The sequence below is a fragment of the Gracilinanus agilis genome, chromosome 2, assembly GCF_016433145.1.
Source record: "Gracilinanus agilis isolate LMUSP501 chromosome 2, AgileGrace, whole genome shotgun sequence".
NCBI lineage: Eukaryota > Metazoa > Chordata > Mammalia > Didelphimorphia > Didelphidae > Gracilinanus > Gracilinanus agilis.
The window spans coordinates 90,809,801-90,837,182 of NC_058131.1; the positions used below are offsets into that span (position 1 = coordinate 90,809,801).

At 39.0% G+C, this 27,382-nt stretch overlaps 1 protein-coding gene across 1 annotated transcript in view; it reads right to left on the minus strand.

The window, feature by feature from the left end:
• THADA (THADA armadillo repeat containing) overlaps positions 1–27,382 on the minus strand; it is a 424,131-nt gene that overhangs the window by 232,291 nt on the left and 164,458 nt on the right. Inside the window, exons 27-28 of the mRNA XM_044659462.1 lie at positions 13,508–13,597; positions 10,094–10,225 (exon numbers count right to left, since the gene is read on the minus strand). Coding sequence (XP_044515397.1) covers positions 10,094–10,225; positions 13,508–13,597 — 222 coding nt within the window. The remainder of the gene's footprint in view (positions 1–10,093; positions 10,226–13,507; positions 13,598–27,382) is intronic.

The following is a 27,382-nucleotide window of genomic DNA, read 5'->3' on the forward strand; positions in this document are numbered from 1 at the left end:
TCATGTAACCATGGGAAAATATTACAAATTAATTAATTAAAGTTTCCCCTAGCCAAATACATAAATAGATAAATGCTATTTCCTTCATGTTTTCTCCAATCAAACTTTAAACTCCTTAATGTCAAGACGGACACACTTTCTAATTTATTTTCTTTTTTAAACCCTTACTGTGGATTGGTTCCAAGGCAGAAGAGGGGTAAAGGCTAGACAACAGAGGGTACGTGACTTGGCCAGGGAGTCCCACAGCTAGGAAGTGTCTGAGGCCAAATTTGAACCCAGGACCTCCTGTCTCTAGGCCTGGCTCTCTATCCACTGAGCCACTTAGCTGCCTCCAGGACTTCTAATTTCTAAAAGGAGGGCCTCCTAGTAGCACAAGAGGTGGTTCCTCTCTTTACCATCATGGAAAAGGGGAGCTTCCACAATGGGAAAGGCACTTGACAGGGCTGAGCTCTTCCTGTACAGTGATGTGGCCGGCTGGAATGGCACATTTCACTGAAGGTCCAGCCTCGCTCGAAGGGTCCCTGCGTTCGGGGAGGTCAGCTCTGAGGAAAGCCTGAGGAAAGCCGGAGGAAAGACGGAGCGGGCAGAACCCTGGTCTGCACAGTCGAACACGAAGGCGGAACGCGGGCCCCCCAGGCCTTGATCCCCGTCTGCCCCAGCGATGCCAGCCTGTCTCACGCTGAGAAAAATCACTCCATTGCAGGGCCTGGAATAGCGCCCGATCTCAGGTAGGATGAGGAAGTTCAGAAGACACACCACGGCCAGGGCCGGCGTCGCCCGAGGAGGACGAAGCTCCTGCAGCCCTGGCTAAAGGGGGACCAAGAAGGCTCTTCTGCCTCATCTCAAAAAATAAAAACAACTTTCAAATGAAGTTGAAAATGGCACCATCGGGCCTTTCTCCTTTATTTAAGGCTTTGATACTCATTAAACTGGAGCAGCCAGGTGGCTCAATGATTAGCGATCTGAGGCTAATGTTCAGAAGACTCATCTTTGGCTTCCAATCTGGCTCCAGACCCCGACTAGCTGGGTGACCGTGCACAGGCCACTTCCCCCTGTTTGCCTCCATTTTCTCCCCTGGAAAATGAGCTGGAGAAGGAAATGGCAACCTCTTCCAGGATCTCTGCCAAGAAAACCCCACATAGGGCCATGAGGAGTCGGACACAACTGAAATGACTAAATAACTCATGAAAGTGCAAATACCCCTGGGAAGGGCAACCCTCGGAGCTGTTAGCCTTCTCTTATAACGGGGCTATGGATAAAGGATGGAGAGCAGGTTTTCATCGAGGCCCAAAGGAAAAGGAACCCAAGAGGCCAAGTGGCCCCAGGCAGGCTAGAATGCCGAGAGGAAGAACCAAAAGAAGAGCTTCAGAGTTCTGTGTAGGGCCAGCCCGGACACTGCAGATCCAGGGCTTACGTGCCTGAGGGACGGAGCCTCCTTTGGGAGAGGAGGTAGTTGTGGGGATTTCTTCTCTTCCTTTATATTAGGGAACAGAGGAAAGAGTGAGGCAGCTGGGGACTGGGGGAGGCGGGAGGGGCACGGGGAATGAAAGCTTTGGCTAAATCACCTCTGCTAAGTCACGGAGGGATGGAGACCCCAAATCTTCCAGGGGGGCAGACTTGGGGCTCTTGCTCCTTTATATCACTCTCAGAAGGAGAACATGTATATTTAATGAAATCCAATGTATTAACTAATTATAAATAATTATTTATTTATTGGGTTTTTTTAGTTTTAATTTTTTATAATTTAAAATATGTTTTATATATACGTATATTTTATTATTTATAATTAATCATTCTCTATTATAAATCTATAAACTATTATAATTTTATTACAAAATTGTATTTATTTATTATAAGTTTATAATAAATGATTCTAAATAGTTAATTTAATTAAAGTCCATCTAAGGAAGGCTCATGTGGCATTCTCAACTACATAACCAGGTCAGATTTGAGAGCATTCTCCATTCTCAAATATCCACTTTCTCTCTCACAAAGAAGACTCTTTTGCAAGGAGAATGGAAAGGCGGAGAGTGATCTATTCTGATCCTAAGGGGGCCAACTGCCCCCTATTTTTGTCAGAAAATAAATATGGCTTCATTAAACACGACCAGTGACATCTGGGAAGGAGGAAAATATTGGAACCACAAAAATAAAAAAACCCAGAAAGAAAAGATAATTAAATTAATAAGGAATGCTTTTCAGACATAACATCACACAAGCCGAGTAAATGTTTGCAGATATATTTTCTGAATAATAAAGTTATAGATGTTGCTTAGAAGCCAAGTTTAAGTGGATTAACTACAGAAGTGCGTCATTTAGGAACATGCCATAGAGAGACCTCATGGAATACTCTAAGAACTGTACAGTTCCTTACTTTTTTTGGATGGGGAGTGGGGGAGAAGAGGAGATGAAGAAAAGAATGGTCAACATATAACTTTATAAATCTGTGTTATAGAATTAAAGGCAGAGTCATAATTTTTTCACTTCATGTGAAAAGCTTATAATCTGCATACATATAAAAATACCTATACAAGCATAAAATTTCATATACATGTGTGTATACATGTGTATGTATATAGCAATTAGGAGGATACACCGTCCTCCTCTCCAACCCTCTTTAAGTGCTCTGTGGCTCACGTCCCTGTCCGAGCCGCCATTCCTGCCTCCTCTTTAAGTCTCAGGGACTCTGGGAAGACAGATGAGATCATAAATGGGATGCGTCTCCTTGAAGGGGGTCGTTCCTGAGGTACTACCACAAGGGCAGGAATTGCCAAAGAGAACTTCAGAGTGTTACCAAAATGCCACTCTGAGCCACCAGAAATAAACAACTTAAACATCACAATCTGGGGAAGGGGAAAACTGATAATTCCTTGGATTGTAATTTCCAAGGGGAAGGGGAAAAAAATACATGCACACAATCTGGACCATTTCTCAATAAAATATTCTTGAAAGGACCCACTCGTTGTTTCTTTGCTGTTATTTTTCATGGGTAATGCAATCAGAAGATTCCCATGAAATTCTCTAAAAATATAAGATACATATGTCTTAATTTTTGATGTTCTGCTTGATTTTTATATTTCAACTGAAGACCTTTTCATAATGTAGGCTTCCTTTGTTGAATTCCATTGCCATATGTCTAATTAAAACTGTTCTGCTCTTTGTATTTTGATATTTGTCAGAGAGAAGAGAAGCAGATTTCACTGAGAAGTTATTTCAAGAGAACAATAAATAAAAGGCATTAGAGAGAAAATAAAATTGAAAATCTATTTATAAATTTAAAAAGAACACTTGGGGGTAGGGGGCAGCTCAGTGGCTCCGTCCATAGAGGGCCAGGCCAAGAGATGGGAGCGTCGGGCTCCTGGCCTTAGATACTTTCTAACTGTGTGACTCTAGGCAAGTCACTTAACCCCCATTGCCTAGCCCTTACTACTCTTCTGCCTTGGAACCAATAAGCAGTATTAATTATAAGACAGAAAGTAAGGGTTTAAAAAAAAAAAGAACTGATACATGAGATTATCTGGGTGACTCCATGGACTGAGAGACAGAGGTCCTGGGTTACTGCATTTCTGTCTTGGAAGTGATATTTACAATTAATTCTAAGACAGAAGGTAAGGTTTAAAAAAAAAAAGAAAAAGAAAAGGGAATTTGAGCAGTCTTTGAAAAAGGAAAAAAAAATATGCAGTGAGGATAACTTCCACAGAGGTGCCCTTTCAGACATGGCTGCTAAGCCTCTGGTTTGAGCCACCAGGAAGAGGAGGAGGGGAAAGTTTCCTCCATGGCTCCATGGCATACACACTGAGATCCCTCCAATCTCATTTTCCTGATGGTGAGTTCAATGAAGACTAGCCTAGGGGCGTCAGCCTGCCTTAGTCACTCATTCACTTGATGAAAGAGGACACAAGACAGAAGAATTTGATGGTCCCTCTGTAGGCTCCTTTCCACTTAGAAGAGACTATGAATATAATGAACTGAAGAAAAGATCTGAACCATCTAAAAACCCCACGGAAGAATAAATAGATGCCTAAGCACAAGCCGCTGGGATAGAAAAAGATCCTGGTTCGTTAAGAAGAGGAGAAGCAGAGAAGAGCGTGTGTGACCTGAGAGGAAACCCAAGTCCCTCCTCAGAGCCTTTAACGCTCTTTTCACTGGCAGCTCACTTAGGCACAGGTTCTCTTCGACCTTTGCTTTGCTCCCACTGGATGGAAAAATTCCACTCCAGCTCCATTCGCCGCCCAAAAGTCTAAGGAGAACTCTTCCCACGCCATAAATTATCAACCGAAAACAAAACACCACCTGCCCAACAATGCAGACATGGCTACTGCTTTATGAGTTTGCCAAGATGCTCTCTAGCATGAGGACTCAATGCAAGAAACACTTATTTAGCACCTATTAGGTGTTGGAAATGCAAAAAAATGAAAAATGAAGCCGACCCTGCCCTAAGAGTTTACATTACACTTTAAAATGTATTTTATTTTATTTTAAAACAAATTTATTTTATTTTAAAATAAATATATTCTATTTTTAAATTTAGTTTTAAAATCTCTATGAGTAGAAAGCATATACTCTGTAATACATTTATTCACCTTCTACACACATGCAATTTTCTAGAACTCGGTAAACCTTTAAGCACTTATCACGGGCAGTACACAGTGCTAGGTGCCAGGGAAATCCAAAGCTTCACTCCCTTGCCCTCGTGAACCTTATGGTGTAGAAGGTGATATATAGCACACAAACAAACAGATAATTTCGATGCAAAATACTACAGAACATGAGCAGCAGAAAACTATGAAACAAAATATATTGGGGGTTCAATGAAAAAGGAAGGGAAGGGCATTATGGACTAGGAGAATCAGCGCAAGCTTCTTGGAAATGGTATTTGTTTGGAGTATTGAGTTAGGGTAGGAGTTTAGCATCCAAAGTGATCATATTTCACATGTAAAACCCAGTGGAATTGTGCATAGGCTATGGAAGGGGGGATGGAAGGAGGGCAGGGAAAGAACATGAATCATGTAACCTTGGAAAATTTTTCTGAATCAATAAAAAAAAAAATTTGAAAGGAAAAAAAAGTGATCCTATTTGGATCATTTCATCAAATTTTGATCATGTTGGATAATGTTCACAGTGTCTTATCTTCCCAATCACAGTGCATTTCCCTTGAATCCATGGCAACCACCACAATACAGGTTAAATAGCAGGCCCTCCATAAAATACTTGCTGATAGAGAAAAGCTAACTAGCAAGTCACAAAAATGGGAGAAAGATCTGCACATTCCATCTTTCACACTCTCCTATGAGACTAATTCTACTATTCATCAGAATCCAATTGGTTCTTCACCCAGGGCAGTAGAGTGGTCTATCCCAGGCCACAATACTTCTGAGAGACGACAGAGAATTGGTTTGGTGTTCTGGCTCCCCATCTTTCCCTAACCTTTGGCCAGAAATAGAAAATCAAATCTGCCCAAGAAATTTGGGAACAAAAATAAAATCTAATCCACTGGGAAGCTGCATATATATATATATATATATATATATATATATATATATATATATATATATATATATATATATATACACACACACACACACACACACACACGTATATATATATATATGTGTGGTATCTGCATGTAGGTCATGAATAGCAAATTGCATTATGCATAAATCCTAGGTTAAAAAAATCAAACATCATCAATTATTGTATACTCAGATGAAGCGAATCATTGAGGCTCTCAGTATGATTGCCAGATGCTGTCATGCAATTCCTCTTTACACATGATGCACCTCAAAGGAACCATATCCCATAGGCTAACTCACACACATCTGTAGGCAGTTAGCTCAGCTGGTTAGAACATGGTGGCTGAGGCCACAGATTCCGTCACCACGGAGGCCGGTTCATTTTGCTATGCTCAATGGTCATGGAATGTCCCTGCAAGCCTAGCCAGAAGTGTATGCCGTTGGTCAGAAAGGGGAAGCAGGCTTGAGAGAGCTCCAACTTTAACCCAATATGTCCCTACTCTTGTTAGAGGAAAAGAAGCCAGAGATCATCAACTGCTTATCCCTGGTTGGGTAAATGGCAGCCACTCCGGTGTCCTTGCCAAGAAAATCCCAAATGGGGTCACAAAGAGTTGGGCGCCATTGAAATGATTGAACAAGGTAAAAAGTGTTGTAATTCAGTAGCAGCTTTTACCACGCTCTCTTCTAGGTGTCCACTGCCTACTTAGACCAGGTAGAGCGTGCAAAGAGCCCGCGTAATGACTCAGATTGCGATCTCTTTTAGGAGGCTAAAAAGTTACTATTGACTCAACAAAGGCAACGTGGCTCCCGTGGATGAGCGAATGATTGCACGTGGTCAGAGCACTGTCTACCAGAAGCCCATCCATGGAGGCTGGTCTAGTTTTTTTTTCCTTAAAAGGTACTGAAACTGTCCTGGAGACTTCGCCAGCTCCGGGCACCACAGGCTCCGGCTGTTGACATCCTTTTCTGGTCATCCGAGTACAGAAAGTCACAAGAGGTTGCTGCTCCTTCCTGATGTCTGACCTGCGGACGGCCATCGGGATCACAGAAACTGGGCTAAGCTGAGTCAACAAGGTATCGGTATTGGATATCCTTCCTCTGACCACCAAGTCAAGCTCCTTTTGTTAGCTGTGAACCCCTCCACAGGATTATGGAGCCCGAAAACCCAGCCTGAGTCAGGACTTTTTTTGGCAACGCGACAGGAAGGTGACCCGTGTGCTCTCTTCTCCTCAATCAAGAATGCCCTCTTCCACCTCATTTCTTTAAAAATTATTATTAAAATGCTTTTTGTGGAACCAACATCAGAACGGGCGGCTCTGTGCCTTTCGTGACTATTGGATGTGAATCATCTTCCCTCTAGATTTCCTCCACATTTCCTCCCATGTAAGAACCTCATTTTCCTATATTCTTTTGAACGTGTTTCCACATTTTTTGTGAATGCAGATGATTATTTCTTTTGTGCTCATTTATTGTCCCCAGGTAGATCAAATGTTCCCAGAGGACGGGGGCTAATGGGATGAATGTTTCTTTTCTATTTCTGCTACAATGCTCATAATATTACATAAGATTACATGGGAGGCGTGCACAATGGGAACTCGATAAATCAAAGCCTGTGGAGCACGGAATCAACTGGAATTCGGCCTTTGTCTGGACTCCAGAGAACTTTTCTCCAACGGAAAGTGGATCGGTGTAGTGAAAAGGGCCTGGAATTGGAATCACCCGATTGAGGTGGAAGTTCCAAGTCTAGAAGTAACTATAGAACCTCAGCCGTGTCACTTTCCTTATTTGCAAAACGAATGGGGTAGGGGTGGATTAGAGGATCTTTAAGGCCTCTTCCAGGCTCTAAATCTTATTCTTATTAATGGTGATTATGAAGGGTAGCCTTTTTACTCAAATCAACATACTTTTAAAATTAAAAATAATTTTAAAAATTAAAATAAAATAATAATAAAAATGAAATTAAAAAAATTTAAATGATTAAATAAAAAATTAAAGGTCTTAATTTTTTTTTTAACAATTCGATGAGAAGCCAAGTTGCAATGTAGCATGTGATGCTGAAACACAGTACCCTAATGTCTGACCTGTGTTATAACAGGGCAGTGTAAGTAGTGGACAGAGTGCTGGGCCTGGAGGCAGGAAGATCTGAGTTCAAATTTGATCTCATATTTTTACTAGCTATGATACCCTGGGTGAGTCATTTAACCCCTGGGCTCTCATTTATAAAATAGGGATAATAGGGTTATTGTGAGGATCTGATGAGATAATAATTGTAAAGGATTTAGGTCAGTGCCTGGCCCATAGCAAGCTCTCTATAAATATGAACTATTGTTATTAATAATAAAATTTTCTCTTTAGAGGATGAGGAGAGAGTTTGAGTATTCTGAATACACATAAAATAGGAATGACTACATACAGCAGGTACTTTCAATTAAGTACTAATTTCTGGCATATGGGATGCATTGTACAGTGTTTACATTTCTGGGAGATTAGTCAAAGGCCTCCATGAATTAGATTTTCTCAACATAAACTAATAGAATGTTCTTGTTCTTATCTTTGTTCCATGCCATTGTGACTGTACACACATCTTTTTCCATGCTTCCCTTTGTGATTTTACTTAGGTGGACTTTTTTTCGGTTAATAATGAAAGTACATGTTTTTAAAAGGAGAACCTCCAAGTAAAATCTGCCATTAAAATGAATCATCCAGTGCTGAGCAAGTGGGCCTCAAACATGACTTGCCCTTTGGGAAGCAGAAACCAATAAGCTGGGTGAATGAGTCATCCAAAGATGCAAGTACAGAGGATGCTCATGAGGTCAGAGATGCAGCAGACACACGGTGGTGACAGCAGTCCCTTCCCTACGATTTCATTTTTGAGTGATTTCTCATTTTCAGACACCCAAGAGGTGGCTCCATGAAACCAGAGCCCAGGAAACCAGAGAAAGGATCCCGAGAAGGCACGCACACGGGTTTGATATTCTTATCCTTCAGTTCCAGACTCAGTCCAGCTTTGGTCAGCTATGTAAACAGGAAAGTAGGGAGAGCACCGGAGAGGGCAAATCAGGAGGGTGGCAACTCGGAGACCTACTGGAAGCTTCCTCAAAGTGGGGCAGGACATTTTCATTAGCTTTAGGGGCTCATTGGTGGAGGCCTGGAATCTCACAGATATCTACCACATAGGGATAGGCACTGTATTTTGTAACGCCCTCAGGGAATTAAAAGAAAACCACATATGGAATAAACACATCAAAAGAAATCCACCCTTTCTATTTGTCTCTGTCCACACACCCTTATTTTCCTTCCTATCCATCTTTCACTTTTCTTCTAAACTTCCCTAAGAAGTAACCAGACCCTTAATTACTCCAGAATGATCACTACCACCATTGCCATAAAAATAAGAATTTTGTTGTTGTTCAGTTGTGTCTGACTCTTCATGACCCCATTTCTTGGCAAAGCTACTGGAGTGCTTTGTCATTTCCTTCTCCAGCTCATTTTATAGATGAGGAAACTGAGGCAAACAGGGTTAAGTGATTTGCCCAGGGTCACACAGTAAGTGTCTGAGGTCAGATTTGAACTCGGGGACATGAGTCTCCTTGACTCTAGCCCTGGCACTCTATCCACTCTGGAATCTCACTGCTCCAAAATAAGAATAAAAACGATGACTATCTTGGCCCCTGAGACACTCCTTCCTTGTTCAACAAGTCACATCCCATAATATCGACTTTACAAATGAAAAGGTGAAATCCTTCCAAATCTCAGCCACTTACTCACAGTCACACAGCCTGGGACAAGAATAGAGCTGTCCTGACTCCAAATTTTAGTCTGAAAGGTGTGAAAGTTGCTCCCCTATTCAAATTCCATAGGGGTCCCTACTGACCACAGGATAGAATGGACACAGCTTTGTTTATCTTTTAAAGCCTTTCCTCATCACTTCTCTTTTTGGTCTCACATTGTGCTACTTGTCTGCCTCTTCTATAATTTACTCAACTGTGGCCATCTTTCTTTTTTATCTTTATCCCTTACCTTCCATCTTAGAATCAATACCGCAAATTGGTTCCAAGGCAGAAGAGCAGTAGGGCTAGGCAATGGGGGTTGAGGGACTTTTTCAGGGTCACACAAAAGCTGGGAAGTGTCTGAGGCCAGATTTGACCCCAGAATCTCCCGTCTCTTGGCCCGGCTCTCAATCCACTGAGCCACCTCGCTGCCCTGAACTGATGTTCCTCACACACAGCCACCATGTTCAAGCATCACCCTTTACCATGAGCATTCTCCCTCTTCAAACTGCTGTGTATTGGCCCTCGGCATATTTCTCTATGGGGATGCCCACCTTGTCTCTCAGAGAGGAGGAAGGGCCCTGAAGGCAGGATCTGTTTTATTCTGACATGGTCTGTAGCACCTAAAACAGAGCCTGGCACACGGGCTCCATGGAAAGAGCCCAGAGCCCACGGTCAAGAAGATTCAAGTTCAAATCCAGCCTTGGGCACAGAATACAGATTCATCTGTCCCTACTAGAGCCTTTAAAATCAGATCACCATAAATGCTCTTCCCTTCCTTGAAACATTCCAGGGAAATGCGAACCTCACCTCCTGATGAAGGGGATGAAGGGTGCCATGCTGAGTGCTGAGGATGTGCCATCCATAGGGGAGGGGTACAGTCTTCCCAGGATCAGTAGCAACAGATACAGGTTGGGGTAAAGCTTCCATTCATTGCTGTCACTACAGAAAAAAAAAAAAGAAAAGAAAAAGAAAATTAATATCTAAATATGATCTAAACCAACATGCCAAGAGAGACTGCAACATTGGGAAGCAGAGTGCTGCCTTTAAACATGTTTTCAAGATTAAACTTTAATAAGTGGGATAGAGACAATGATAGATTTTTCAATATTATATCCACATTTTCCCATTTTTTTCATAGCTTGTGTGAACTTCTCTCACTCTATTTTGTGAATGTGCTTTATCTTCAGCTAGTGCAGAAATATGTCTTATTTGCCTTTGTATTTCCCTCAAAACCTGGTACATGTAGTACCTAAATAAATACTCAGTGACGAGTCCATGAATATTGTGATAATTAGATTAAATCTACACTGTCCATCTTTAGATTTAATCACAAAAGGTGAAAACATCTCCATTTTTGGGAGATCTGTAACCCATGTGTACTAGAATAGGTGACGAATCAGAATCTACTTATGCCCCCTAGGCAGCCCTAAGAGAATTGTGATTGGTACATGTAAAACTAGGAGGAAGGCACAGGAAGTGACACATGAGTGAACCCTTTAAAAAGAGAGAGTTGAGTGAGTCAGGAAGTCTTCTGGTGGAGGAGCTCTTCTGGTTCATGGAAGAGTGCTGACTGGGACCCTGAGACCTTGGTGAGACTGCTCTTAAATTTCTCTCTTAGAACTACATGTGGTGAATGAAGAAGGCTGACTCCTTTAACCTCCAGAGGTACAAAGCCTCTGAGAGGCTCCCTTGATTGGGAGAAGCCCTTGTGGCTAAAACCCTTGTTATCTGACTTTTAAAAGGCTCTCTGGCTGGGCCTCTGGAGCCCTGCCGGAGTAAAACCTAGACTTAAATACAATCTCTTACTCTTAGCTTCTTCTTCTCATCTCTCTATTTCCACTCTCTCCTATATTTGTAAATACATTTCCATAAAAAGTCAATTTTGACTTGAGGTTATTCCTTAATTGGGGGTTTCCCCCTTGGCTACCAATCTTTAATATATTCGACCAAAAAACCCCTTTTTTCTCATTACAATATATGAAATAGAGCTGCTCTGGGATAGAGGGGATGGAGCCCTGAACTAGGACACAGAAAGACTTCTGTTTGAATCCTGTCTCAGAGGCAGGGGACCCCTGAAAAATCACTTGGTCTTTCTTAGCCTCAGTTTCCTCATCTGTAAAATGAGGCTGAATCCCACAGGACTATTGTGAAGATCAAGCAGTCATTATACATTTATCAGATGCCTACTATATGCCAGGCACTGTGCTAAGCCATGGGAATACAAAGAAAAGTAAAATTTGGTCCTCATTCTTAAGAACTCAGAATCTTAAAGAGGATACACCAAGCTAATGATAAAATAAGATATATCCAGAATAAATTGGAAATAATCAACAGAGGTGGGATTGGGGGCAGCTAGATGACTCAGTGGTTAGAACTCCAGGCCTGGATTCAAAATTGGCTTCAGATGTTTCCTAGTTGTGTGATACTGGACAAGTCATTTAACCCCACTGCATAGCCCATGCTGTTCTTCTGCCTTGGAATTGACACTTGATATCAATTCTAAGACAGAAGGTAAGGATTTAAAAATCAGAAAAACCATATGTATATATATATATATATTTAGATGACCTTGTTTTTTTCTTAGATGACCTTGTTAAAATAGAATATGTTTTTGTGGTGACAAGAACTGGAAATTGAGGGGATGTCCATCTGTTGGAGAATGGCTGAACAAATTGTAGTATATGTTAATGAAAGAATACTATTGTGTTATAAGAAATGAGGAGCAGGTTGAGTTCAGAAAAAGCTGGAAAGACCTACATGAACTGGTACAGAGCAAAATAAACAGAACCTAGAGGACGCTGCGCCCAGTAATAGCAATATCGTATGATGATCAGTTCTGAAAGACTCGACTGCTCTCAGCAACACAATGATCCAGGACAATCCTGAAGGACTTAAGACAAAGAATGCTATCCACCTCCAGAGAAAGAACCGTTGGGGACAGATGCAGATCAAAGCACACCGGCTTTCACGTCAGTGTATTTACAGTTTTTGGCGGGGTTTGGTTTTCTATGAGTTTTCTCTTACAACAATGATCAATATGGAAGTGGGTTTTCCATGATAATACATGCATGGCTGAGATCAAATTGTTTACTCTCTCTGAGTGGGGGGAGGGAAAGAGGTGGTTTGTATCTCATAATTTTGGAAAATGTATGTTGAAAATTATCATTATATGTAATTGGGAAAAGAAAATATCTCTGAATTAAAAATAGAATGAGCCACTGAGGGTTTAGCATGTAGTCTTTCCCGCGGTTGGCTTGCCACAGTTTATGTATCTTCCTTTTGTCCAGCTGCTATCCTAGTTGTGAGCATAAGTGATCAGATTAGCCCACATGCTGCTGCTAGCCAATGGTCAGTGTCTGCGCTGCACAACTTGAACTTGTGAAAATTAAGAACTACAATTGTATATAGATGTGTTCTGCATTAAGCAAACTCAATACCTAAAAACATGGATTTATGATTCAGAAATATTGAGGACAGTTGTTTACATTAAAAAAAGCTTTTGCTTACAGAAAGAGTTGACCACATAATTTTTTTAAAAAGCAAATTCTTCTATTACAATTAGAATACAAGTCTAAGTTTACCTCCTCCAAAATTGACTTACAATGAAAAATTTCATTAAAAAATGGAGAAGCTATGTGGTACACTGGATATAGCACTAGAATCAGAAGGTCCTTTTGTTCAAATTTGTCCTCAGATGACTCCTAGCTGTGTGACCCAGGGCAAGTCACTTAACCCCATTTGCCTAGACCTTGGCCTCTGGTCTTGGAGATTTACTAAGAATGTTAAGGTTTTAAAAAAACAACAACATTTTTTTCATTAACATATCTATTTCCATATAAAGCAAGGAAGCATGAAATAGCATACAGTACATAGAAGCACTGATAGGACACAGGGTAAAAAAGGGACTCTGCGACATCTGGTCCAACTTCCTTATTTTATAAATGAGTAAACAAAGGTCCATTTCACCACGTAATTTGATTGAGAAAATAAGTAGCGGTTTTCATTTGAACCCAGTCCTTGGATTCCAAACTCAGTATTATGTGGTTGATTTTTTTTTAATACTGCATGACCACCTAAAATGAGTCAGATTCTGATTGTATAATATTTTCCCCAAATGGGAGACCCTTTAACAAAATAACTTTCATTTTCCATTTCCTTCCCTCCCCCACCCCTTCTAAAACAGACATACACATACACACTCTCTCTCTCTTTTCTTCTTACCTTTCCACAGTATTGGCCACAACTTCCAGTTGCTTGAGAAGAAAAGGATAAAGAGCTGGGAAACGAGAGAAAAATTCTCTACCAGTCATTCTGTAAAGGAAACAAAATTCACTGGTATTTATAATCATAAGAACTCCCCTAATCAATCTGATAAATCAGTCTTTAAAAACAAAAAAGATTAGTACTGGACATGTTAATGACTCTAAGAACTCTTAATAAGCAGAATTATATTTCAATCAAAATACTATAATTAAATGACTAGATATAATGTCCTCCTGGTTCTGCTCACTTCACTTTTCATCAGTTCACATAAGACTTCCCAGTTTTCCTGAAATCATTCTCCTCTTGGTTTCTTAAAACACAATAGTATTCCATCACAACTTGTTCAGCCATTCCTTAATTGGTGCATATCCCCCTCAATTTCCAATTCTTTGCCAACACAAAAAAGAGATGCTATGAATATTTTTGTACAAATAATTCCTTTCCCTTTTCCTCTGACCGCTTTGGGATGCAGTCCTAGCAGCCATATTGCTGGAACAAAAGGTATGCACAATTTGGATAGAGTGCCAAATTGTTCTCTAGAATGGTTGGACTAATTTACAACTCCACCAATAATGCATTAATATTCCCATTTTCCCACATCTTCTCCAATATTTGTAATTTTCTTTTTCTTTCATTTTAGCCAGTCTGAAAGGAGGTAACTCAAAGTTGTTTTAATTTGCATTTGTAGAATCAATAGTGATTTAGAGCATTTTTTTAGTGTGACTATTAGTTTTGACTGAATGTAAGATTTTTTTAAACCCTGATTTTCTAAAAAAACAAAACAAAACAAAAAAAACCCTTACCATCTGTTGTAGAAGCATTACATGTATTGGTTTTAAGGTAGGAGAGTGGTAAGAGCTAGGTAAAGGGGGTTAAGTGACTAACCCAGGGTAACACAGCTAGGAAGTGTCTGAGTCCACATTTGAACACAGAACGTCCTGTCTTCGGTCGTGGCTCTCTATCCACTAAACTACCTAGCTCCTCCATTCTAATATTTTTGTCAAGAAAAGTTCAAATAGGGGCACAACCTGTTCATCAAGCTTAATAACCAATGTGATAAAAATGTGTTTTTTTTAATCAAGAATTAAAGAATATGTACCAAAATCTTGTGCCAAACCAAGTAAAACAAGTGAGTGCAGAAAAAGAATATATTAAAAGGTTTTCATAATGTAAAAAAGTAATAAAGCTTATTAGATGTCAATACAGCTAATTATTTTACTTTGTCCCGGATAATTGGCATACCACTAATCAACTCAGCTTTGAAGGTTCTGCTCTACGAGCTGAACTATCCCAATTGGTAAGTGACTAAGTGAATGCTGAAGAAAAATAAAAATGTAAAGAAATAAAGTATGTTTTGTAGAAGCATATCTTAAAGAATAAAAACAAAACCCATAACCTCTATCCCTCCTTTCCAGCCCTCAAATATCACTCGCAAAGATCTCAGGAACAGACATTAAAAGAAGGAAATGCAGAAGGATATAGATAGAAAGCTGGCAAAGGTAGAATAAAAACAAGGGTAAATCATCACGTGGCACACAGCAGTGACAGGGCCGCCAGTGCCCAAGGGAAAAACACACATCTCAGCCACAGACCATAGGGCAAACACTGCCAACCTGGTCACTTGATGAAAATAAATGTTGAAAGCCAAAGCCCAGGAGGCTTTCAGTAGGTGTTTCAAATGGCAACCCAATAAACAATCTGAATCTGGCGATTCCTGATCTTCTGGACTTTTAAAGGGCCCCCAGTCAGAGCAGCAAAACTGGCTTCAGGGTGCAGCCAGACCTTCTCTCATGAACTGATGCTGAGCGCAGAGCAAGCCAGGGCTAATGAAACAGGGCTTAGTGATAAAACTGGCAGACCCTCAGAAGAAAAACAATATCCCCCAAACAGAAAGAAGCCGACAAGCACTGGGACCAAGCAAACAAACAAGTTTCAAAACAGAAGATTTAAAATGCAAACTCATAAAATCAACTAATGAAAATAAGTTTGGGTTTGGAATCCCCTCAGGAAGGCAATGTTGGCTGGTTCTTAAATTCCTTTCACAAGTTTTGTTTCTGGGCTAACACTATAGAATAAGTACTGATTCTTATTGGACTAGGGCACAAAAGAAAAGGCCTAAGTTCTCCTGGGGTTGGAATCCTACCCTCCACAGAGCATCCATGCCCCTAACAATTTGGGCTGAAGTTGATGGCATCCAAACCACTCAGTTGCTAAGGTTTAAACTGGCAACAGGGTAACAAAGGAGAACTTGGACCATGTTCTCTTCCCATGCTCCTCATTTAACTCCCTATCTTCGGGGAATATCAGTGGGCTTTCTCGGACTTCATCTATTCTTCGAGGGGCTGCATCCCAGATACAGAATTTCCCAAATGATTCATCTGATGTTATATGAAGGAAACAGAAAGCTTTGCTCTGGAAGTCCCCCATCTGTTCTACTTTTAAATCACTGTCACATCTGAAGAATGGTCATGGAAACAAATTTCCTCTCTTATATTTGATATAGTTTCTCAGTAAGTCTCCAAAAAACTACTGAATAATGAATTATATGGAACATCAAACAAGCTATTCTTTCAGAGTTTTCCACCATCCAGTTATCTTCTCCATCGCAGACAATAAGAAGATACTTGCTTGCCAAAGAGATTTGCCACTATCATAGAAGAGTTCCAGCCCAGAGTCCAAAACAAAAGGCTCCCAAAAGATTTTGAAGCCCGCAAAACATCTTTTTTACAGAGGAAATTGTGCTGAATGCATCCAATTTTGGGACACTGGAGATTGCTAAATGAGATCCATAATTTTTTAAAGCGAGTTCAAGAAATCTATACAGAAAAACCAATCTGACAAAGGATGCTTCTTGTCCAGAATATAATTCATGATGGGTCAGACAATCTCTTCAGGTGGTCAGTGAGCACATCTCAGAGAGACGTTGCAAATTGATAATGAATTGGATCCTGAATAGAATAGGAGAAGAGCCTAACGCATATTATAATTCATACTCTCTGGGTTTAAGGGGGTAATCTTGGTATACTGGTGGGGTAAATGCTTTCAATTTATACAGTATCAGTCACAATGACAACACTGACTCAAACATGAAATTTTTAATGAAAAATAAGACAAAAGCATGACTTTTATATATTAGAAGACAAAAGCAGAAATAATAAAAATATGACAGTCCTTCTATAGAAGAGGGTCAGACTTTCCTACCAGTGTATTAGTATCCAAGGAAAGAAATACTGTCTCTCTGTTAATTATTTCTAATTTATCCTGAATGTAACTAATTTATATATAGTTGTTTCCATCTTGTCTCCACCATCAGACCTTCAGTTCCTTGAGAGCATTAACTGTCTTTTAACTTTCTTTGTAGTCCCACCTCTTAGCATAATGCTTGGCATATAGTAAGCACTTAATGCATATTTATAGACTGACTTGACTGACATGCTTCCAGAAGCCTGGCAATGAGCCATGTGAGTAGAGAAACCCCTGAATTGGATACCTCGTGAGTTTGGAATGCCAGCCTTTATTTCCTTGTTTAGTTAACATACTGAACAAAACCACTTCTCTGCAAACCTCTAGTGGTCCTCTTTGTGGGCAAAGCCACTTCTCTGCTACTCTCGGCTCCTGAAGCAGCAATGAGTTCTTTTAGCTCACAGCCACCCCTGGCAGGCCTCTGAGAAAATATTATGCTATTTCAATGACAAGCAATAATGTTAAGTGATATAGAACTGCAAAGATCTTCATATCTGTTTTGGGCATCTAAGGAGTTTCTCCCTCTAAAGCTGTAGCTAGCTTAGGGACATATAGCCTCTTAGCAGGTGGCTCTTATCAAATAGTGGGTTCCGTTTTCTTTAATAATTTTACAGTAAAACCATGCCTCATGCACAAAAAGTACAATTCACAAAAAAGTAGATGCAAAGCCTGTGTTTTCCTTCTGTTTCTCCCTCTCCCTCCACAGAGGGCAGGAAAGAGCAATATACTCAAAACTCCTGAGAGGTTTTCCCTCTCTCAGGCTGTAGGTGACAATAAAGGGCAATCATTCCAATTTGCTCATCACCAGACAGGATTCTACTTTCCTCCAATTGGGTTCTTGCAACTCTGACATCATCCTCTAAACAACTAGCCACTCCCACTAGCTGTGAAGAAGCCAGCTTCTCCCTATTCTTAGCTGCTATCAATGTCTACCTTTTTATCTGGTCATTACTGGGGAATCTAAAGCTTCGAAACAAGTAACTGCTCATGAGTCCTCAAGAATCACCCATTGCTAAATTGCGAACTGTCATATCCCAAATCCTCTGTTTTATCAGGTCTAATATAAGCCAATCACAAACATTTCTGGGATTTATAGTTCCTTAGACGCCTCTAAAGAACCACATGCAAATAGGCTGAAAGACTAATGTGCCATAGTTTTCTAGTGTTCTGATTTTGAATAAGTCCTCCAAGTACATGTATACACAAATATTCTTTTCCACCAAAATGCCTACATTAAAAAAGGAGCAGTGCCTTAATTATGTAATTACCAAAACAATGTAAACAAAAGCAACACTTAACAGGCACAAAGATATGATTAATTATAATGACCCTCTCAGCCCCAGAGAAGAGAGGAAAAATTCCACTACCATCTTCCTCTTAGCAGAGAAGACAAGTGTGGAATGTTGTATATGATGTCACTCCTTTTAACAGCTGTTTTTGCTTGACTGTTTTTCTTTGTTACAAGGGAGAGTTCGTTGGGAATGGGGACTATATCTAGAAATAACAGTAGTGCCTAAAACAAAAGACATAAATAAATAAAACTTTTTTAAAATTTAAAACTATAAAAAATTCTGAATAAGAGCCTAGTCCAGACCCTAGTATATAGAATGCTTTATTAAATTGACTAAAGTGGCAGAGAATTGTGCTAAGAGGAGGGGGAAATATATAGACAAGATCTTCCCTGAACTCACTGAATTCACAGTCTAGAGGGGGAGAGACCCATAGATACAAATATAGCACACAGAATAATGTTAAATACATTAAAGTCTTGATGGTTTTGTTTGTTTATTTGTGTTTTGTTACATTTTAAAGTTTTACTTAAAACTGTGGGATTCCCACAGTGAGGATCAGTAAAGATTTCATTAAAAAAGTAATATTTAACTTGAGCTTTATATACATAACATATAATTCTATGTAACATAACATTATACTTAATATATAGCAATTAAATATATATTATAGAGTATATGTATAAAGACTATAGGTGATACATAGGAATTCAAAAGGAAAAAAGGAGAAGAATGGGTATTCTCTGTGTAAATTAAAGAATATGCAAAAATCTATAGGCATGAGATCACAAGAAATGTCTAAACGATAAAAAGTATTCCAGTTTAGCTAAAACTTGGAAATCATTAGAGATTTGAAAGTAGGGTAGTACGTTATTATTGAGGGAAGGGGGATGGTTAGTCTTCAATGACAGGCAATGGAATTTGAAATTTGAACTCAAGAAGCAATAGGGAGTTGTCTATGTGACCAGCTCTATGAATGAGGAAGATTTTTTTGGAAGTGTATGAAAGACAAGATGAGGAGAATAAGAGAAAGGCCTATTAGAAATCCATTATCAGGAGCAATTAGATGACATAGTGGATAGAGAGTCAGACCTAAAGATGAGAGGTCCTGGGTTCAAATGTGGCCTCAGATACTTCCTAACTGTGTGACCCTGGGCAAGTCATTTAACCCCCATTGCCTAGCACTTATGGCTGTTTTTCCTTGTAACCAATATATAGTATGGATTCTGTAATAGAAGGTAAGGATTTTTTTAAAAATCCACTACCATATTCTTGGTATGGAGAACCTATTATAGGCAGAAGAAATCAATTCAAATCAATAAGCATTTATTGGGTGATTCCTAGATTCTAACTGTGCTGAACACTGATAATATAAAGAAAAGAAAAGCAGTTCCTTACTTCGAGGAAGTCACATCTAACGGGGAAGAAAATATGGAAGCAGCTCCGCACATTGTCAAACTTAATGTCTTTAAAGGGAAAGTATTAAAAGTCCACATATACAGGCAATATAAAGTTGTCTCAGTGTGTGGCTGGACCTGGAGTCAAAAGAACTGAGTTCAAATCTCAGACACTTGCTAGCTGCCACTTACTCTCTGTTTGCCTTAATCCACCAGAGAAAAAAATGGCAAACCACTCCAGTATCTTTGCCAAGAAAACTCCATAGACCACAGTATGGTCCGTGGGGTCATGAAGTCAGACATGACTGAACAGCTGAACAACAAAATCTATATAGAGATAGATAGAGACAGCACACACAAACACAGCAGGCTCCTGCAACAGTGGGGTAGGCAGTAATAAGCGCCTGAATGATGGCGGCAGCTGCCTCGGAGGAGAGAAGCGAGAATAAATGAAAGATGCTGTGAAAGCAGTGCCGGATCTGACATCAGATTGCAGAGGCAGGGAGAGAAAGAATTAATCAATTAATGCAAAATAACTAACAAAGCAAGAAAGAACAAGAGAATAAAGAGGATGAAACCAAGGCTGTGAGTCTGCGGGACTGAGGATGGATGTGCCCTCAACAGGAAGAGAAAAGCTGGAAGAAGGGAGAGTTTAAAGGGAAAGAAAGATGAGTTCAGTTTGGGACATGTTGAGTTTAATATGTTTATAGGACATCCAGGTTGAGATGTAGAATTAGCAGTTGGGGATGTGAGCCTGCAGATTAGAAGAGAGAATAGGACTGACTACAACATCTGAGAATTATTTTCACATTGATGGTTGGAGTTGGATAAAAACCTCCAAGAAGTATTTGCATAGAGATAAAGATTGAGTAGGGGGAAGGGTTAGCTAGGTGATTCAGTGGATAGAGTGGTGGGCCTGGAGTCAGGAAGACCTGAATTCAAATCTGACCTCAGACACTATTACTATGTGCCAGACAATGTGCTAATAGTGCTAGCCTTCGGGTCACCTGCCACTGAAGGGAAAAGAATCAGAAAGCGAGAGAGGAGGATATAAGGGAAAAAGTCAGAAATTGCAAAAGACCTTAGGAAGAAAATTCATTTAAAAACCTTGAGCACAAGCAGATCAACCATCAAAGATATTAGAAACCGAGTAGATGATAGGCTCTAAGATATATAAAGTGGTCTAAACATCTCTCAATAAATACTGCCAGATAAAGGAAAATGAATCAACACCTGATGAGGCAAAGAACCCAAGAGAGCATGAAATCACAGTAGGACATTTCAAAATGGTTCAAGAGAAAAATAAAAATAATTATAACAGAATTTATGGTCTGCCCAGCAAAGATAACTAGAAGAACAGAAAAACTTGAATCCATGGTGGCAAGTTTCACCAAAGACAGGAAAGTGAGACTAAATGAATGGGAATGCCAATACACAGAAGTGAAGGACAATCTGGAAGAAAGCAAAATAAAAAATAACATTAGAAGATTTCTATACAAGCAAAATATATTGATCTCGAAGGCAGGATACCTAGAGCTAACTTAAGGATGATAAGTCTCACAGAAGAAGAGGACAAGTAAAAAAAAATCTGAAAACCACAACACAAGAAAAATATAAGAAAAGTACCCAGAAGAATGAAAACATAAAAAAAGCATTTATTAAGTTTTTACCATGTTCCCAGTATTGCTCAGCACTGGTGATACCAATGCAAGACTGAAATGGTCTTTGCCCTCACTTGGCTTATATGTCAATAGTACAAGGTAGGAGAGAGTCAGAGAAGGGAGTTTTCTTGATTTGGGGAGTCCTAGGATGGCAACTAGAGCCAGGAGTTGCAATAGACATCTCCTTCCTAGAAGCAATGATGGTATTGATGTCATTAGTGTTCTCAGAGCAAAAAGTAAAGGAAAGGTGATGGGAAGAAGGAAATGCTCCCTATCTTTCTGACAACGTTCCCCTTATTTAACTTTCCTGCCAAATCCCAGCCATACTATAAAAATTTTCAGCCTGGAAAATGCAGAGTACTCATAGCATGCAGAGAAGTTAGACTCAGTACCAACCTTAAACAAATTAGAATAACAAAATACTGGGAAGTGGAAGAGACTTGAGAGATTGCTTAGTTCAATCTTCTCATCTTACAAAGGGAACACAATGAGGCTTAGAGAGATTATATGACTTTGCCAAGGTCAAACATCTAACTCATGGCAGATGTGGGAATAGAACTCATGTCTCTTGACTCTTAGTCATCAATCTTAGCACTGTACCATTTAGCTGTCAACGAGAAATCTCCAGTTAACAAAACAAACATTACAATGAGAGGCATTTGTTCAATCCTACTCTCTGTGGAATTGGACGGGGTCCATTTGACCTGGAGTGTCTAAAAATTCCTCCGTCTAGTTGGTATTTAATGGACAGAGAAGAGAGTAGCAGCTCGGACCACTTGTGGTCAGGATGGCTATCTACAGTATTACTCTCCATTACATACTATCTACTAGTTGGGTTAAAATTCAACTCAAGGTTATAAACTTATTTTTGACTTCACAACTAAGTCAATCCACCCATAAATTTTTGATAGATGGGTGAAGAAGTACATATTCAGACAGGTTAATATTAAAAATCTTCTCATGTGGCTTTTTGAAGGGGTTTTCAAGTTTCAGTAGGTCATAGAAATTCCTTTCAGCCTGAAAATTTGGTATTGACTCTACCAACATTTTCCAATGCTTACCATTCTCACATTTCCTTTTTTCTACTTCTTTTTTCTCCAAACACCAAAACAGAAAGAACCCAGTCCCCTACAAATAGAATAAATGTTCCTTCACATACAGTAATTCCCAAGAAAACCAAAGTAAAGGATAATTACATTCATTTCATTTTAATGCCTGATTTTTCACTGCTGAAAAAGAATCCGCAGACTCCTTTTCAATGCTTATGTGTAAGGTACTATTGGGTACATCTACTCACCCAGATTGACTGATTCATACCCTCTTTTGAAGCTGTACTACTGACCTAACCACCACAGGAATGGGCTATGTTTTTGGTTGAAGTTGTCCAGGATAAGAAGTAAGGTTAGTAGAGTAGTGACCACTAAATAGAAGAGAAGGGTAGTATCTGTTCATTCACTCAATAGCAGTCACTACATAGCATGGGTCACCTCTGCTCTCTGTGGCTAGCTTATGGATTCTGACAGTGGGCTCTGTTGTGGTGTGACTGTCCAGTAGAATCAAAAGACTTAAAGAAAAAGCTCAAGAATTCTGGGTGACTTCCTTCTTCCTTGGATACAGAATCTCACATGTCCCACCCAGGGATCAAAGGCTTTGGTCACTGTCTCAGTACAGGACTTCTTCAATAAAGGTCCACTGGTCTTTAAGTGTTGTCAAGGTCAATGATCTTTGGCCAGTCCTGGCTTACAGACCTTTGCCCATGATAGGGAGATATCTAATGCCACTTGAAAACAGGCAAAAATAGAGTGGAGAGAACCAGACAGCTATGACTGACAGCTCTGAACAGATAGTCAGATGTGTATTTCAATCAACAAAAGAATCTATATCTGTAAATGTCTATGATGTCAACTACTGTGTAAAAACATTTCTTCAAAGATACAGGTAAAGGAAATGATTGCAAATGAAGAATAAGGTTCCCTGCTGTTATCAGAATATTTAAAAGTGTTTTCGTTCCCTTGGAGAGTCAAGTTAGACCTTGAGATTTCTTCTTTACACTATACAATTCACCTAGAAGTGCTGAGAGACTGGAATAATTTTTAAAACATCAACCAGATCTCCAGATGAAGAGAAAGGACAAGCAAGTACTTGGAAATGGCAGAGGTAAGAGCTTAATGTTTTGGACAACTTTAAAGAGTCCTGTTTGCTTTTCTGTAAACCAGAAAGATAATCCAGGATAAGCACAAATCATATTGTTGTTATTATGCAAAACTCCAAACTCTGGTTCCTGGGTTTGGCAGCAGGAAGCCTGTTGGCTTCTGAAGAGATACAGATGAAATTTATTTAATTAATCATTCCAAGATCAGGGCGTTGTGTTTGGTGTTCTCATGAGAAGGTGGTTTATACAAGTATTTTGAAGTTGGCAAATGACCTCCTTCTTGCACACATGGCTCTCCCTTTCAAAAAGCCACAATCCTACCCAAATGGACTCACTTTCAACCTGTCCTCTTCAGCCTCTATAGGCTATTCCTCATGCCCAGAACAGAATCCATCATTCTCCATTTCTGCCTATTAGCATCCTGCCTCTCCCTTTAAGGTCCATCTCAAGTACTTTCTCATCAATGAAGCCTTCTTAATCTCTCCACCTAGAAAGGCTATCTCTTTCTATGAGTCTCCTGGACTATTCAGTTTAGAACCAACTATGCCCCTAATCAGAGCAGACACTGGATAGAGTTCTGGGTCTGAAGTCAGGAAGACTCACCTTCCTGGGTTCAAATCTGGCTTCAGATACTTACTAGTTGTGTGACCTTGGGCAACTCACTTAATCTTATTTGCCTCAGTTTCTTCATGTATAAAATGAAAGAAGGAAATGGCAGACCACCAAATGGGGTCATGAATAACCAGACACAACTTAAATGACTGGGCACAACAACAAATGCACCAATTATTTTGCAACCTCAAGATGAAGCCATTTCCCAGTCTCTCTTAATTCTAGTGCCTTCCCTCTATCAACTATTTCCTATTTATTATGTAAATACCTTGCTTTGTATATAATTTTTTTCATGTTGATTCCACCATTAGATTGTGAACTCCTTGAGGATGGGGGCTGTCTTTTGTGTCTTTTTTTTTTAACCAAAGCACTTAGCATAGAGCCTGGGCATATAACAGCTGCTTAATAAATGCTTACTAATTGACTGAATCTCCCTTTAATTTTCATTACCTTAACAATGAAGTAGAGATTACTGCAAATTTCCCCAAATTTGTATTCGATAGCTGCTCATGTATGCTGTTCTGCATTTTGCTTCTCCAGGTAGATTGTAAACTCCTTTGGGAAGACGATATCCTATACATTTGTAGGTCCTGTGCTAGCTACTATATGATATTTAATATATACATATATATTTAAATCAACTGATAGGTTTATTAAAACAATTGATTCTAAGAGTAAAAAAGAGGCATCAATCCTACCTCTCACCTCCCCTTTCCAAAAAAAAAAAAAAATCTGGATTCTACTACAAAGAAAAAAGACTGTTACAGTCTCAATAGTATACATTAAAAACAAAAGTGTGTTGATGTGTTAGGGAGGATTAGAAGACAAGGGAAGAAGGAAAAGACACAAAAGATATTCTCAGTAATATGCAAGATATAAATAGATTCGGACAAACAACTGTAGTATTGAACTCTAACGACTTGGTCTAGTTTGGGCTTGCCCAGGGATGCTTTCCACCAAAGGGATCTGAAGAACATTGGGCTAAAAATAAAGATACAATGAAACTGTTCTTACAAAGAATTTTTATCTTCCCAGTACAAGTGTGAGTCCTGAGAAACAAGACCATTTGAGTCTTAAAGGAGGCAGGAAATCCTTATTTTCAGCAAACCCGTGAAACACAGATTGGTGTCGGGCTAAGCCCCAGGAAGGATACAGAGCTTAGGTAAGACACAGTCTCTGCTCTTGTGGATCTTACAGGCTAATTAGGGAGGAGAAGACCCTGGTATAGGCAGCTACAAAACAAAAACTCTCATAAAACAAGTAAATATCTTAGGGACATTTTTTTATATCTTGGAGGCTCAAGGAAGCCTTCGTGGATGTAGCATTGGGTTAAGTTTCAAAGGTAGGCATGAATTCAAAAGATATTTATTAAATGCCCATTACATGCAAGGGAACTCACATTACTTTATGTGACACAGACAAAAACAAAACATTGTTGTACAAAGGGACTAGAAGAAATACACAAGTAAGTACAGGAAAAAATGAAATAATAATTGAGAAGAAAGAATACATTAACAACTGTCAGGAAAGGGATCAGCAAAGACTTCTCAGAGGTGGTGGTACCTGAAGTACAGATGAGATGAGACAGAAAAGGATTCCAGACAGAGAGGGATGAACCATGATTGTAAAGTAACAAAAGTAGATGTGTGTTTAGAGTTCAGCAAATAGCCAATAATTCCATTGGAATGGAATGGATAGATAGAGTTCTTGAAGAGGGTGTTCTGTGAAATCAGGCTGGAAAAATAGGTAAGTCTTAATGACTGGGCAAGAAGCATGAATTTTAATCCAGAGGCTATAATCAGGAATCAATCATAGTTTATAAGCAAGTGGGGAAGATGATCATACATATGCTTTAGGAAAATTATTTTGGCAGTTGTGGGAAGGATGGATTAGAGACAGGAGAGACTAGGAACAGAGAAACAAATTAGAAAGCTATTAAGGTAGTCTGGACAGGGGTGATGAGGGTCCAGAAGGGAGGTGGTGGCTGAATGTATATTTTCTTTTTAAATTTTAACTGCCTCAGTTTTGTTTGTGTGAAACATTTGTTTAACTTCATATAATCATTAATTGTTTTTTAACTGAGCTCTAAGTTTTCTCCTTCCCTCTCCTCCCTCTCCCAATTGTGCAGAAAGCAAGCAATATGTCAATTACAATATGTGAAATTATGCAAAACATTTCCATTTTTGCCAGGTTGTAAAAGAAAACACACATGCTCAAAAGAAAAAAGTGAAAAAAAATATGCTTCGATATGCACTCAGTGTTTATCAGTTTTCTCTCTGGAAATGTACAGCATTTTCCACCATGAGTCTTTCAGAATTGTATTGAATCATCATCTTGGTCAGAGTAGCTAAGTCTCACAGTTGATCATTTTTACAATACTGCTTTCACTGCGTACAATGTTCTCTTAGATCTATTCTTTCACTTTTTATCAGTTCATATCAGTTCAGACTTTTCTGAAACCATGCTCAACATTTTTTTATTTTAAAATTTTCATTATATATAGTAACCATCAACAACTAAAAATATTTAAATAAACACAAAAAAGTACCAAGCCACAAACTCCACATTGTTTACCATTTATTTAAAAATATGTGAATTATCTATGCATGCTAAACATCCTCTGCTTTTGGGTTCCCTTTGGATTTGTTTTACTTGGATACTTTTTTCCCTGCTTGATTTTGTTGCTATAATTTTTAATGTAATCATAGTATGTATTTTTCTTATTCTCTATTCTTTTTTCATCTCTTCACATATTTCCCTTATTTTCTTTATATTTCCAATATTTGCCATTTCTAATAACATAATATAATCTGTTACATTCAAATATCAGTCTGTTCAGCCATTTCCCCCAATCATTGCAGTTGTGTTATTTCCAAATTATTTTGTCATTATAAACAAAACTTCCATGAATATTTTGATATATACACAGCTTTTTAATGTCAAGCTTAATTCTAGTAATGGGTCCCTAGGATAATAAGCATGAACTGTTTTATATCTCTTAATGTAGTCTTTTTTTTCTAAAAAGAAATTCACAGCTACTTTAACAATATAATATTAGGCATGTTTCTCCATGTTCTATCAACATTTAATTTGAACAACTTAACCAGTCTGGTTCTGAGATAACATACATTATTATCAGGACCACATTTAGCTAGATTGGTCTTCAGGCAGCAGTTGCAGTCTATTGTCAGGACTGTACTCTTTCCAAAACCAAGTCTTTCCAGCTTGGTCAAACCCAGTAGAACTTTTGTTCCAGTGCCACAACCCCTCAGGAGTGTAGAATCACCTTCCTACAGTATGATGAGTATTAAATGAATATTTTGAACAACATAATACATCCTTCCTCTAATTACTGTGTTTACTATATTCCATAGGTTTTGATATATTGTCTCATTATTAACATTCTCTTTAATAAGAATATTTATTGTTTTAATAATTTGTTCTTTAATATTCATTCTTTAAGATTAAAATATTTAGTC